At 46.4% G+C, this 14,492-nt stretch overlaps 1 protein-coding gene across 2 annotated transcripts; it reads right to left on the reverse strand.

Moving 5' to 3' along the window:
* Positions 1-2,022: 2,022 nt before the first annotated feature.
* PIN4 (peptidylprolyl cis/trans isomerase, NIMA-interacting 4) lies at positions 2,023-12,119 on the reverse strand. Of its 2 annotated transcripts, none has more exons than XM_027608237.1 (4): positions 11,949-12,119; positions 9,267-9,340; positions 2,814-2,933; positions 2,023-2,200 (listed from the first exon to the last, which is right to left on the reverse strand). In XM_027608237.1, the coding sequence occupies exons 1-4, from the start codon at positions 11,989-11,991 to the stop codon at positions 2,042-2,044; spliced, it is 396 nt and encodes a 131-aa protein (XP_027464038.1). In that variant the 5' UTR covers positions 11,992-12,119; the 3' UTR covers positions 2,023-2,041. The 2 variants fall into 2 exon arrangements, with proteins under 2 accessions (XP_027464038.1, XP_027464039.1); XM_027608238.1 differs by having other exon boundaries at positions 11,912-12,040.
* Positions 12,120-14,492: the final 2,373 nt, after the last annotated feature.

Raw genomic sequence — 14,492 nt, forward strand, 5'->3', positions numbered from 1 at the left:
AAAAGTAAGCTAGAGAAAAAGTCAAGTCGTAAGGAAAACACATTTGTAGTACTATACTGTTTATAAAAAAAAAAACCTGTGTTAAGTGGACTCACACAGTTCAAATCTGTGTTCAAGGGTCAACTGTGTTTTGATTACTGGTTCAGTATAATTGGTATCCTTTGTAATCCTACGTATTTTACTTCATTTATTTTTTAAAAGATTTTACTTAATTATTTAACAGAGAGCACAAGCAGGAGTGGCAGGCAGAGGCAGAGGGAGAAGCAGGCTTCCCGCAGAGCAGGGAGCTCGATGCGGGGCTCGACCCCAGGGCCCTGGGATCATGACCTGAGCCGAAGGCAGACGCCTAACCGACGGAGCCACTCAGGCACCCCGGGAGACTCGGTTTGGAATGGGGTTTTTAAAATAGTTTCATCCTATGCCTACTATTTTGAACATCTCTCAGTATCATACTGATATACCTGTACTTAAGAGACTGGGGCATCCGTTCATTAGTTTGCTCAGTGGGGAAAATCTCATGAAGGTATAACCTGCTGGAGATGCCCAGAAATTCCTCTAAAATAAGAAACTTACATGTCAAATGCAGCTGAGTGAGAAGACAGGGTGTTAAAAGAATCACTGTTAAGAATCACATGGTTGTATTGGCCAAGTTTTATTTAAAATTTTTTTTTTTTTTTTAAGGCAGGCTAGTGTGGAACCTGATGCAGGGCTTGAACTCAGGACCCTGAGATCAAGACCTGAGCTAAGATCAAGAGCTGGACGTTTAACCAACTGAGCCACCCAGGCACCCCTGGCAAAATTTTATTTTTGAAGCAGTCTAAGTACTTATAATATTCCTTGTCGAATAGGTCATAAATATGGCACTGTAAAATTTTAAAATGCAGATACACAGAACACTGGCTGCTTAGTCTAGTACAAACAATTGGTAAAAGAACTGATTGCCTTTTTTCCTCCAAAAAAGGTTTATTTAAAAAGAGTTCATAATGATTTCACTCATCTGTGGAATTTAAGAAACACAGGGGAAGGGAAGAAAAAAATAACAGAGGAGGCAAACCGTAAGAGACTCTTAACTACAGGAAACTGAGAATTGCTGCAGGGGAGGAGGAGGTAAGGCAATGGGGTAACTGGTGATAGGCATTAAGGAAGATACTTGATAGAATGAGCACTGGGTGTTATATGCAACCGATGAGTCAGTCACTAAATTCTGCCCCTGAGACTAATAATACACTATATGTCAACTAAATCGAATTTAAATAAAAAATTTTAAAAAAGCGTTCATTAAAAAGAGTTCAGGGGGCGCCTGGGTGGCTCAGTCGGTTAAGTGTCTGCCTTTGGCTCAGGTCATGGTCCTGGGGTCCTGTGATTGAGCCCCATGTTGGGCTCCCAGCTCAGCGGGGAGCCTGCTTCTTCCTCTCCCCTCTGCTTGGGTGCTCTCTCTCTCAAACAAATAAAATCTTAAAAAAAAATAAAAGAGTTCATGTTGAATGACCATTATATAGTGTATGGTATTAAGACAATGGAGCTAATCACTGTCCTGGCAAATCCAAATTGGCTAACAAGACAAGTGTTGCCTAGGAACTTAGGATTTTCATATTCTAATCCATCTATTTGATGTCCAACTCAATGTGTGAATAGTGTGAACTAGTATCTGGCTCCCCTGGAGATGGTTTTTAAATTAACTTATGGGATATACCGAGAATTAGAGAGAGTGGTTCCGGGAGGGAAGAGACTACAGGTTAAAAGGAATAAGCTTGACTCACCTTTTTCTTTTTAATTATTAAGTAAACTCTATGCCCAATGTGGGGCTCGAACTCACGACCCTGAGATCAAGAGTCGCACGCTCTACCGACTGAGCCAGCCAGACACCCCTGCTTAACTTATCTGTGAGAACACCCCCCGCTACAGTGTATGCCAACCTTTCTCCACTTCATTTTGTGCCTACAAACCCATAACGACAGAGTTCATAACATACAAGGATTACTCAACACCTTTTAAAGAAGTAAACAGAATGTATAAAACATATTCAGTCTTTCATATAACTTTATTTTCTCCCTTCAACCATAATAATATGATATCCAAATTTTGTCTTAACCGGAGGGTCTGTAAACACAGGCTTATCCAGCCCACTCACAGGCAAGGCAAATGCTGCTTCCTGAAATGGTCCCACCATGGAACCTCTGGTCATCCAACCCAAGTCGCCCTGAAAAACCCAAAAGATAACATGATGTCACGTGGCCCTGAAGAGGAAACGGTTCTACTGTAGCTTGGGAACTTCCCAACACAAACGCTCAGGTTCCTAGGTTCATTCAGCCAGACTGCAAAGAAGTGGGCTCACCAAGGGCAGCTGGGTGGAAGAGATCCAACCCTGGACTGAACATGTACACACTCACAATGTTGCCAGGCATCTGTTAGCTGTGCCAGTTTGGTAACGCCTAGTTTTACACACAGGTGACCTGTACACAACTGTTTACAAGTTGGACATTTCTGCTTTTAAGATCTTTCAGCCAAGATATGGCTAAAATTAATGGCAGAACGTAGAAATAATCCCTACTACTGTGTGTCCTCCATGGGGTAGAGATCTTTTTTTTTTTTAAGATGTATTTATTTTAGAGAGAAAGAGAACACAAGTAGGAGGGGCAGAGGGAGAGGGAGAATCTCAAGCAGACTCCCCGCTGAGCAGGGAGCCCAACACGGGGCTCAATCCCAGGACCCCGAGATCATGACCTGAGCCAAAACCAAGAGTCGGACGTTTCACCGACTGTGCCACCCAGGCGCCCAGGGAGAGATCATTTTAAATGACAACAGCACCATACCCCTTGCCTGGCTTTATCTTCACTATACTGTGTGGCCACTTCATTGAATCTCATTCCAGACTTCAACTTTTCCATGGCTTCCATGATTTTCCCATGTTTTTCACACAGAATGTGTCTGACCTGCAAGGAAAAAGTATGTTCACATAGTATCTGGGAGAGCCAAATGATTCCCTTTTTCACAGCACTCATGTTTGGATTACCCCTTAGTGAAAACACACATTAGGTTCATGGCAGCAGAAAATCCTGGAAGTCTGCTCAGTTGGGCGATGGCCACAAACCCATTTCCCTTGTCAAGACACTATCTCGGAACTCTGATTGAGATGGCAAATGGGCATCGGGCTGGGGGAAGCTCCCATCTTTACCATATACTTCAATGGTTAACAGGAAAAGGAGACATAATGGTTGAAAGCTTGGGCCCTCGAGTCAAATCCCAGCTCTGCTGTATGATCGTAAGCATCTTCTTAAGCCTCCAAGTGTTTCCCCATCTGTGCCCTGAGATAATAATAGTACCTACATGTTCTCATAGGGTTGTGAAGACTAAGATAACGCAGTTAGTACTCAATAAAGGTTAGCCGTTACTTTATCAGAGTGGGGAAGATATTAAAAAACCCACTAGGAAATCCTTTTTCACCCCAAGAGGCCCAATATATAAAGCCTCCTCACAATTCGGCACCTTGAAAAAGTATTGTATGTTGATTAAGAATACTCAACCCTTGGAGGCGCCTGGGTGGCTCAGTCGTTAAGCGTCTGCCTTCGGCTCAGGTTATGATCCCAGGGTCCTGGGATCGAGCCCCGCATCAGGCTCTCCGCTCAGCGGGAAGCCTGCTTCTCCCTCTCCCACTCCCCCTGCTTGTGTTCCCTCTCTCGCTGCATCTCTCTCTGTCAAATAAATAAATAAAATCTTAAAAAAAAAAAAGAATACTCAACCCTACAGAAGTACTCAAATCTGACCTATGTTTACATAAAGCCATGTTGCTTTTTTTAAAAAACAAATCTCTATCTTTTAAAATGATTTTGTCAAGGGAACTGTTCTGCAGGATTCCCAATTTCTCATTCAACAATCCATGGTTTTATTGTAAATGACACACTGGGATGGGGGCTAAAGGTGTCTCCCTTATAAATGCAGAGACAAGCAAATCAAGGTTGGCCTCAGGGTTTGACTCCTAAAATTAGGGGCAAGGGGATTCTAGGCCCACAGGAATAACTTCCTGACTGGAGGAACTACACACTCCTGTGTAGTAGGAACACAGCAAAGTAAAGAATCTGTCAAAAGGCGGGCTCAGAGAGGCAGACTTCTATAGAATGTGTCCAGCGCTGTCCAGGGAAGACAGGGACAAACAGTCTGGACGCTAGCGAGATACATGTTGGGAAACAAGGATGGTTCATCCGACCTCAGCTTGGCCTAGCTACAACTGCTTCAAGAATGCCTCCCTCTTTAGGATTCCACACTCGCCAAGCAACCTTCTGGTTGGTTCAATTGCTGTGAAATGAATTACAGCATTTGTGATCACAGAAAGAGGTTCCCACCCAACACTTTACAAATGAATAAACAAGTATTCTGGTCTGGACAGCGTGACAGGTTAGACACGAGTCTGTAGTACCTGCAGGATCTGCAATGTGACTGACTGACCGGCAACTGTGGAGGACAGCATCTTCGAGAAAGCCAACCCCCAGAGAGGATTTGGGAGTGATCAGTGTGGAGGTAGTAAGCTGACACCATGGGAGGTGAGGAGATGACTCAGAGGGGCTACACAGAATGAGGAGAAACGCAGTCTAAAGACATCCTTGGAGAATATGGACATTTAAGCCATAAGCAAAGAGAGACGCTCAATAAGCAGAGCACAAAGGAAAGGCCAGATGGGTAGGAGAGAAAAGCTCTGTTTAACACACACCAAGGCAAGAGACAGTTTCTTTCTTTCCTTCCTTCCTTTTTCCCTTTCTTTCCCTCCTTCCTTTTTCCCTTTCCTTCTTTCCCTTTCTTTCTCTCTTTTTAAGATTTTATTTACTTATTTGAAAGAGAGAGAAAGAGAGCATGAGAGAGCATAAGCAGGGGGCAGTGGCAGGCAGAGGGAGAGGGAGAAGCAGGTTCCCTGCTGAACAAGGAGCCCGATGTGGGGCTCGATCCCAGCACCCCGGGATCCTGATCTGAGCCGAAGGCAGACACTTCCCTGACTGAGCCACCCAGGCGCCCTGCAAAAGAGTTTCAAGAAGGAAATGGTCAACAGGCTTAAATGTTGCAGAGTGATCAGGGAAGAAATAAATCAATTTAGCACTGGGTGATCGATGACCTTAGCAAAAGCAGTTTCAGAAGAGCAGAAAGTGCAGAAGCCAGACTGTGGTGGGCAGACGAAGGAAGTAATGGGAGGTGGGGGAGGGGGTACTCCCCCCAGCTGAGTCAGAAAAGGAGAAAGAGCTCTTAGAAGAAAAAGGTCCCAGACACGTATCTATTTTAAAGGTCCCTGGGCATACTCTCAGAATGGAGAGAAAGATGCAGTAAAGAGGGAAAGGCTGAAAACAGAGCAACAGAAGAGCGTGGAGCTAATGAAGGAGCCAGGCGTGGCATCGAGAGCACTGCTTGAAAAATTCGTTGGCCTTAGAAGACAGAGGAGGGAGGTGTGGGTGAAGAGAACTTTGTTGGCAGGGGGTTGGAAAGCCAGTGAGCTCCTGACGATAGGTCTGGTTTCCATTTTCGTGTGAAAATTTAGCAATATTTAAAAGCTAGTATTTGTGGGCGCCTGGGTGGCTCAGTTGGTTGGGCGACTGCCTTCGGCTCAGGTCATGATCCTGGAGTCCCTGGATCGAGTCCCACATCGGGCTCCGTGCTCGGCAGGGAGTCTGCTTCTCCCTCTGACCCTCCCCGCCTCTCATGTGCTTTCTCTCTCTCTCATTCTCTCTCTCAAATAAATAAATAAAAAATCTTTAAAAAAAGATTAAAAGGTAGTATTTGCTAGGTACCGTGCAAAGCACTTTCCATGCGTTCTCGAGTGAAATCCTCACACCAATCCCGTGAGACTGGATCAGTGTTTCTCAACGCTGGCAGCACATCAGAACCATTCTCAGTGCTGCTAAAAAAATCCATCAAGGTCCAGGCCCCACCACCTGGAGATTCTGAGGCACTTGGTCCAGGGTGGGACCCTGGGCACTGGTAGTTTTAGAAGCTGTCTATGGGAATCAGACGTACACCAGGGTTGAGAAACCACTGGAAGAAGTTATCTACTGACTGACTAGAGTTGGGTGGTGGATGGCTGCAGGTGAGTGGCAGAGGATTGCAGCACAGTGCTGAGGGCCTAGCTAAGGTCAGAGACCAGGAATTAGTGGTCCCAATTCCTGAGGCCGTGTGACTCTCCGTTCAGGGCCCACCATCTCTGCGTTTAAATGTAAAGGAAGTAGACCACTGGACTGATCCCGAGTTGTAGTTTTGCAGGTGGATGCAGCAGATGACCAAAAGGAAAAAGAGTTGGGGCTCCCAGATGCAATGGTCAGGCTCTCTGATCTAATTTCCAGCTTACAGGACACACGGGGCTTGGACGACAGACACACAGCCTGGGAGAAGGTGGGGAGAACAGGTGGGCTCGAGGGCTTGAGGTCTGCATGCAGAGAAGAACACAAGATCGGCGGAGGCAGGAAATGAGGGGAAAGGAGGGAGGCTATGGTTGGCAGGTGGATTTCAGAATCTGGACAGCTCTAGAGACACAGGGCAGGGTGTGGGCTCAGGAGTGGGGTTGAAAGCAGAAGGGCAGGATGTGAAGAAGCATAGGCCCTGAAAGGCCAGAGGGTTCCAGGGTCCCCTCCCTGCTGGGACCTTTACAAACACTGGAAATGATCCAGATGTCTTCTGGCAGGTGAACAGTTAAACATTATATGGCACATCCGTTCCATGGCACACTACTCAGCAATATAAAGAAACAGACTACTGGTACATGAAACAACTTGAATGAGATCTCCAGAAAATTATGCAGTGGAAAAAGCCAGAAGGTTACATATTGCATCATTCCGTTCATGTAACATTCTTGAAATTATAAAATTACAGAAATGGAGAACAGGTTAGTTGCTGCCAGGGGTTAAGGATGGGGGGAACGTAGGGGAGGGACGTGGGCATGGCTATAAAAGGGCCACAAGAGGGATCCTTGGGGTGAGGGAAATGTTCTGTAGCTTTACTGTATCAATGTCAATCTCCTGGTTGTGCTATCCTTCTAGAGTCTGATGTAGGATGTTACCATTGGGGAAACAGGGTAAAAGGTACATGTATTTTTTTTTAAAGATTTTATTTTTATTTGACACAGAGAGAGAGAGTGAGAGAGAGAGCACAAACAGGGGGAGCGGCAGGCAGCAGAGGGAGAAGCAGAGGGAGAAGCAGGCTCCCCGCTGAGCAAGGAGCCCGATGTGGGGCTCAATCCCAGGACCCTGGGATCATGACCTGAGCCAAAGGCAGCCGCTTAACCGACTGAGCCACCCAGGCGCCCCTGTACATGTACTTTTTTTACAACTGAGTGAGAGTCTAAAATGGTCTCAAAAGAAAAAGCTTAACAAGAGAATTTAGCTCGGGTGCCTGGGTGGCTCAGACGGTTAAGCGTCTGCCTTCGGCTCAGGTCACGATCCCAGGGTCCTGGGATCGAGTCCCGCATCGGGCTCCCTGCTCAGTGGGGAGCCTGCTTCTCCCTCTGCCTCTCTGTCTCTGATGAATAAATAAAATCTTTTAAAAAAAAAGAATTTAGCTCGAATCAACTTTCCTACCTGATTACATGTCACTTCTTTCCACATACCTCACACATAGCCTCACTGAACTTATTTTTTCCCAGAAAGGGCAAGGGGCCTCTTTAAATTCATATGCAGTGGAGCACTCTCTTAGGCTGGGAGCTTGTAAAAGTCAGGACATAGGGTGAAAACTGCATGTGGCCAAAATTACCCTACAATATCCCTTATGAAGATGCCCTACTGGAGACCAACATGTCAGCCCTCATTAAACCCAACAGAGCCTGTCTCCCCAGCCATGGCAACAATGACCACTTCAGCTCAACACCAGAAAAAGTACTTGGTTGGTTTTTAGGGACCATGCTTCATGAAAACCTATCTTTGGATGCCAGAATCCCACTTCACATAATTGGATGCTCATACGAGAACAGAGGTCAGCTATGGAAAAGCAGATTCATGTCCCCCATCTCACTCTTTCTCTGGTTCATGGAATAGGAAAGTGGGTAGAACGGCTCACACTGTGTTCTCTCTCTTTTTTTGGCTGCATGTGTTTGGCTGGATTTATAGGATGCAAATGCTCTACTGCACTTATTATGCAGCAATGAAATGTATTCCTTACCTAACTGCTCCAACTGCAGAGTGACAAGAGAAACCATCTCTTACCCCCCGTTTTTTAAAATACCCAGAACTTTGTTCACTGCTTGGCGCAGGGACAGATGTCACTAAGTCCTGATTGAATGAATAAATCAAAGTACGGGATCCCATACCCTGACTGGAGCATGGAATTGCCTTGTTATGCAGGACGAAGCAGTATGGTTGTCCGCAGACTATATTTTCCCAGGGCAGACACTCCTCTGGGACGAGGTCAAGTACTTCAAGTAATTATTTGTGATTGTCTCCCACCCCAGTTTTCACAGTCAGGGCCCTGGCCTACAGCTTACCAGTGGGGGAGCTATCTGAGGAGATCTGTGCCTTTGCCTGCTTATCTAAGCCCCAGGTTTTTTTTTTCCTTAAGGATTTTATTTATTTATTTGACAGAGAGAGAGAGCACAAGCGGGGGAGTGGGAGAGGAAGAAGCAGACTCCCAGCTGAGCAAGGAGCCTGGTGCGGGACTGGATCCCGGGACTCCAGGATCATGACCTGAGCCGAAGGCAGATGCTTAACCAACTGAGCTACTCAGGCGCCCCTAAGTCCCTGGTTTCATAAAATATCATTTCCTTCTGAGAAACAGGTCATTCACTTACTTATTTTCTTCATACTCTGTATTACTTTTTGAAATGTATGAAGTGTACCTTTCAAGAAACAATACAAGGGGCGCCTGGGTGGCTCAGTCGTTAAGCGTCTGCCTTCGGCTCAGGTCATGACCCCAGGGTCCTGGGATCGAGCCCCGCATCGGGTTCCCTGCTCAGCGGGAAGCCTGCTTCTCCCTCTCCCACTCCCCCTGCTTGTGTTCCCTCTCTCGCTGTGTCTCTGTCAAATAAATAAAATCTTTAAAAAAAAAATAAAAAAGAAACAATACAAAGTATGAAGAAATTCGGGATGTTTGAGAAAGCATTTGAGAAAACACTTAAAAGGAATTACTTTCATACGTGAGACTGGTCCCTATCTTCCAATATTGTTATCTTGACTTTACATCAGTATTAGGCTAGCCTCTTAGAATGAGTTCAGCATACTGTCTTTTCCTTTCCTGGGTACCAGAATAACACGTGTATATACGTTATTTATATTTAACATGAAAAACAAAAGGAATGAGTGACTCACCTTTACTGCATTGCCACCACCTTTGGGACCCTGAGCCTTCTTGTCAGAACCGTCACTCCCAGAGGATGCTCCCCCTTTAGAGAAGACATATCACAGGAACTCGTTTAAAATGCGTCTTGATACTTAAACAAAGGGCCAACACAATGGGAGCTGATACTTCTGTCACAGCACCACGCTTCAAAAGGGCCCTCTGCCAGACACCTTAATACATGAGGCTAAATTCATCTGTGCCTCACCTCTCTTAAAACAGAAATGTGTGCCTTACAGAAACCCTTTGTGGAAAAGGGATAGATGAATGAGTGTGCTGATGGATGAACGAGAGCGCCAAAAGCCTGGTCCAGATTCTCTGGACCCAATTTGAAATCCTGCCTTCTAAGAGCAAATCCCTGAGCTCTTGTTAGATGTCTAATAAGCACTGCGACGCTGTCTTTGAGTACTCACACTCCAGTAAGTCAAATCTCTCAGAATAAATTTTTAAATAAAGATCAACTTTCCAAAAAAAAAAAAAAAAAAGATCAACTTTCCCACCACCGGTATTTGGCTAAAGAATACATTCATGTCCAAATTCCTGGAGGCTCTGACATTGCCTCTTGATACCTTCCTAAGAAACACTGTCGATATTCAGATTAACAAGCACTGGTGGCATCTTATATTTTAGCATGATGTCATCTTACCACTATGTCAACTTCTGTGTTCACGGCAGCGTACTTACTGTTAGGGGCTGACGTTCGTAAGAACTATTGCTGGATTAAATGTTCAGTTAAGATTTCCTAAATAACTAGTAAGTTCCAGACACTGGGGATACAAAGATGAACAAGCCATGGTACCTTCCTTCACGGAGCTCATAGTCTACTGGGGAAGACAGACATGTAAATAGATCATTTCAGGAGAATGACCTACGATCTACGGACAGAAGGCTGTGGAAGCACAGAGGGCCGTTTGAACCACTCAGGGCAGGTTTCCTGGATGAGCAGAGGCTGACCAAATGAAGAAAGGACAAGGAAGAGGAGACACTGCAGGGTGGTGGGACAATGTGTTAGGTGTCGGAAACTAGGGATGAAGCCAAAGCCGAGGTGGGAGTGTTGTGAGATAAGCCCAGGGGAGGGGGCCGAGAGTTAGGGCATGAGGGCCTAGCAATCCCACTAAGGAACCTGGAATTTATCCTAGAAAAGGGAGCCACTGTAACGTTTTAATCAAGAGACTCCAGGTTACTTGTCTGAGTATTTCCAATGCCTGGCACAGTTATCTTACACAACAGTTGTTCAGTAAATGTCCAACTCAACTGAAAAACCCAAAACACTGATGACCAAATGCCTAAGAAAATGTTACTGCCAAAGGAGTTGTATTACACCAAACTCTTAAGTGGGTTTGCTGTACGTTCACTCTCGAAGGACAATGCTTTCCAGTCATCTCATCCTCTCCCCCCGCCAGATGCCACCATCTGACTGCTACCTTATACTCCCTCTGATTGAGGACTCTGGCGGCAGTTTCAGGATTCCTTTCCACCCTCACTCTCGCTATCATCTCGGACAACCTCACCACCTACGCTGAGGAACCATCCAACAACCTAACTTCACACTTTCGGACCTCCCTCCTGAATGTCCATGCCTTCTACACCAGGCCACCTGCTCCCGAGGGCACACGATGGAACCATGCCACTGAGAACAAACAGTTCAGTCCCCGACTACAACTTCATGTTCTTCCCGCCTTCTCATGTCTCACTCCCACAACACTGGCTCTTTGGCTTCACGGAAACCACTCCCCAGAAACCACTCCCCACTTCGGTACCTTTATCCTGCTATGTTCTCCTAGACTATGAAATTCCCGGACCTCGTGCTTCATCATTTGTGCTCCCACTGGCACCCTTAATTACCTTGTTTTGCCATTCTATTATTGGCCAACACACTCTCAACCTTGGCTCAAGGCTCACCTAGCTCTTTTCAGGCCTATATTGTGCCAGTTGCAAGTTACCAGGTAAATCATGACTGTGTAGATTGTGTCCTCTACAGATCCATGGACTTCCAACCTCAGGCTCTCAGCCTTGAGGGCCGATCCTTTTATTAGTGTTTTCTTTCCTTTCCCATCATCCCCAGTGACCACTCCAAACCTTTACCACTCTCAAGACCCCCACTCAGTCCCTGCCCCTCGGTCTTAAAAATTACCCTTGCCTTCCACTTTAGTAAGAAATTGAGGCCATTAATCAGGATGTCATACAAACCCCACCCCCCACTCCGGCCCCGATTTTTACAACCACACCCATCCTCGTCTCTTTCCCTATGACCTCAAGCATAATGTATCCCTTCTCCTATTCAAAGGTCAACTTCTCCACCTGTCCTGGACCCCATTTTCTCAAATCTCACTCCTCTGGACCCTTACCTCCCTAACTCTACTGGATCCTTCATGTCAGCCTCACTCTCAAGTTTTCCCCATTCTGAAGAAACAAACAGAACGTTCTCTTCATCCTCTGTCCTCTCCTATCTACCATCTAATTTCCATGCTTTTTTCATTTAAGGCTTTCCAGAGAAGTCCGCCCCGATTGTCTCCAACTTCTCACGTCCCGGTCAATCCTCCAGTCACTGGCCACCCGCTGCCCCCGCCTAGGACCCCAGGGATCGCCGGTGTGCTCCCTCCCCCTCGCTCCTCACCCGACCCCATTCTTTCTGGTTGCTCTGGCCGCTCTACCTTTCCCCCCTTTCCCGGAACCACTTTTTCCTTTGGGCGGCATCTTCCGAACCTGCGGCAGAACCCTCAACGGCTTCGTTTGCCGCACAAAGCCCCCTCAGGCCCCAAGGGCATGTCCGGAACACATGCCTGAAAACAGCATCGAAACGGACCGTTTTCGCTCCGGCCCTGGAAGCAGGCATATTCTGGGGCAGACCCGGTCCTTGGGCCCTCAGACCAATGGAGCTGAAGATGGCTGACCAATAAGAAGTTTGGGTCTGTTCGGGGGCGGAGCCAAGGGTGGAGCAGGGGCGGGAAACCCCGCCTTTGCGTTTTTTTGTTTCCTCTGTCGCACGCCCTTATTTGAGCCAGCTCCCATGCTCCCCCACTTCCCGGCCCGGCTCCTCGACGCGTGCGTAGTGGATGGCGCGGCCCTCTGCAGTCCCTTGGCGCCGGCTCTAGCCAATCCCGCGGGGCCTCCAGACAAAGGGAAGGGAGGAAGAGCCGCGGTGGCAGCGCCCTCCTACGCACCGGCCTTGCCCTCCCTTGCGGTTTTTCATTTTTTAAAAAAAATTTTATTCTGCGTTTGTAGCTGATTGGATTTAAAAGGTAGTTTTATTAAAAAAGGCCGTCACCCCTCTGCCTCTTGCAGAACTCTTGTCATGGAGAAAAATTGGAAGCAGGCTAAATGTCCCTCCGTAGGGTATTGCTTAAATAAATAATGTCTCAACCAACACAAAAGGATATGCGCCACTTAAAATAATGAGTATAAGGCTGTCTGTAGAGACACAGGATATGGCCTTAAGGAAGGTTACAGACCAAGCTATAGAATATGCTACATTTTTTAGAAAAAGGGTGCATGTAAAAGACAGGAAGGCTATCTAGCAAAGTGGTGCTAGTACAGATTGTTGTGTATGTTTGTGTGTTTTCCCAAATTTCTATAATGGTGCAGCATAAAACAGTACTTAAAAGCATGGATTCTGGAGCCAGACTGCCTCACCTCCAATCCCTGCTCCACCATCTGGCTACTAGCTCTGTGAGCTTGAGGAAATTACCTCATCCCTCTTTGGCTCAGTTTCATCATCTGTAAAATGGAGTCGATGATAAGAGTACCTACTTATAGGATGTTAAGAGAATTAAACAAGCTCAAATTTGTAAAGCACATAAACCAATGACTAACTCATAGAATGTTAGCTGAAGATGAATGAGTTTTGAATTTGTATCCCCACACTTTCTTCCCTTACCTGCAACCCCTCTCCTCCCAATTTGTATATAAGGTCGGGGCTTTTTCTTTGCTCCGCAAGATGGCTATCCCCTGCCATCTTAAGCTACCCTGCTGGTAGTTTGCCACTACCAGCCAGAATGTACACGTCTTCCAGTTCAGAGTTTAGTTTTTGGATACAGCCTTGCTGGACTTGGGATGCTTCATGCCCAGACCAAAGGATCAGGCATTTTTGAGACTCTGCCCACCCCACCCCCAACTCGTCCGTAACAAGCAGCCCCCTCGTGTTGTACTGCTGTGGCGTTTGGACACAACACATCTCGGGCACTCCTTGTTTCGAATTGGGAGTGATCAACTGTGGGAAACGTATCCAGTGCTGGGGGGCTCATTGGTCCCCCGCTTCTGAGGTGGAGCCTGCCTATGTACTGACTCTAAGTCCAGCTGAGAGGTGGGGGGTGGGGTTCGACAGTGACAGTGTGACCTCATGTTCATCGGCTTATCCACAGACAGGAGGCCCAGGAGGCACCTTTACTTCTGATTTCTTATAGGAACAGCCTTTCCTGTGACCACTGGCTATGGTATGAAGAGGGGGAATGAAACAGAGTTCAACTCTCAGTGAAGAGCCAGCATTAAATGGCAAATGCATCTGACAAATGCTTAGTGCCTGGAACATTGTGAGAGCTCTATGTGTTCCAACAGACAACAGCAACAACAATAAGCAAGCCTGTGTAAGTGGCTGAACTTCCCCCAAAGCAGTACCTAGAGGCCAATAACTCAAAGGAAAAGAGGATGGGCAGAGGTCTGCTGGGGGGGTGGGGTGGGGGGAGTGGGTTTCAAGGTCAACGCACTATAAGACAGTCAGATTCAAAATCATGTACAATCTCAACTGCAGTATGCATCACAAAAAGATGGGGAAGGAAATATGATAAAATCTTAAGTGTTCCAGGTGGCTGGCGGGCTCAGTCAGTGGAGCACTGGGACTATTGATCTCAGGGCTGTGGGTTCGAGCCCCAGGTTGGGTGTAGAGATTACCTAAAAAAATTAAGTCTTTAGAGGGAGACAAACCATAAGAGACTCTTAATCTTAGGAAACACACTAAGGGTTGCTGGAGGGGAGAGGGATGGGGGAATGGGGTAACTGGGTGATGGACACTGGGGAGTGTATGTGTTGTAATGAGCAATGGGTATTATATAAGACTGATGAATCACAGACCTGTACCCCTTAAAAAAATAATACATTATATGTTAATTGAATTTAAACTTAAAAATTATTTTAAAAAATTAAGTCTTTAAAAAATTCTTCGGGCACCTGGGTGGTACAGTCAGTTAAGCATCTGACTCTTG

The sequence above is a fragment of the Zalophus californianus genome, chromosome X (genome assembly GCF_009762305.2).
Source record: "Zalophus californianus isolate mZalCal1 chromosome X, mZalCal1.pri.v2, whole genome shotgun sequence".
NCBI lineage: Eukaryota > Metazoa > Chordata > Mammalia > Carnivora > Otariidae > Zalophus > Zalophus californianus.

What these genes read in the sequence shown, in the direction of transcription:
- PIN4 (XM_027608237.1), bottom strand. Translation starts at nt 11,991, where the DNA reads ATGCCGCCCAAAGGAAAAAGTGGTTCCGGGAAAGGGGGGAAAG. An exon ending in TTCCGGGAAAGGGGGGAAAG is followed by an intron (nt 9,341 to 11,948) that starts GTAGAGCGGCCA and finishes TCTTCTCTAAAG; the next exon opens with GGGGAGCATCCTCTGGGAGT. An exon ending in AAGATAAAGCCAGGCAAGGG is followed by an intron (nt 2,201 to 2,813) that starts GTATGGTGCTGT and finishes TGGGTTTTTCAG; the next exon opens with GGCGACTTGGGTTGGATGAC.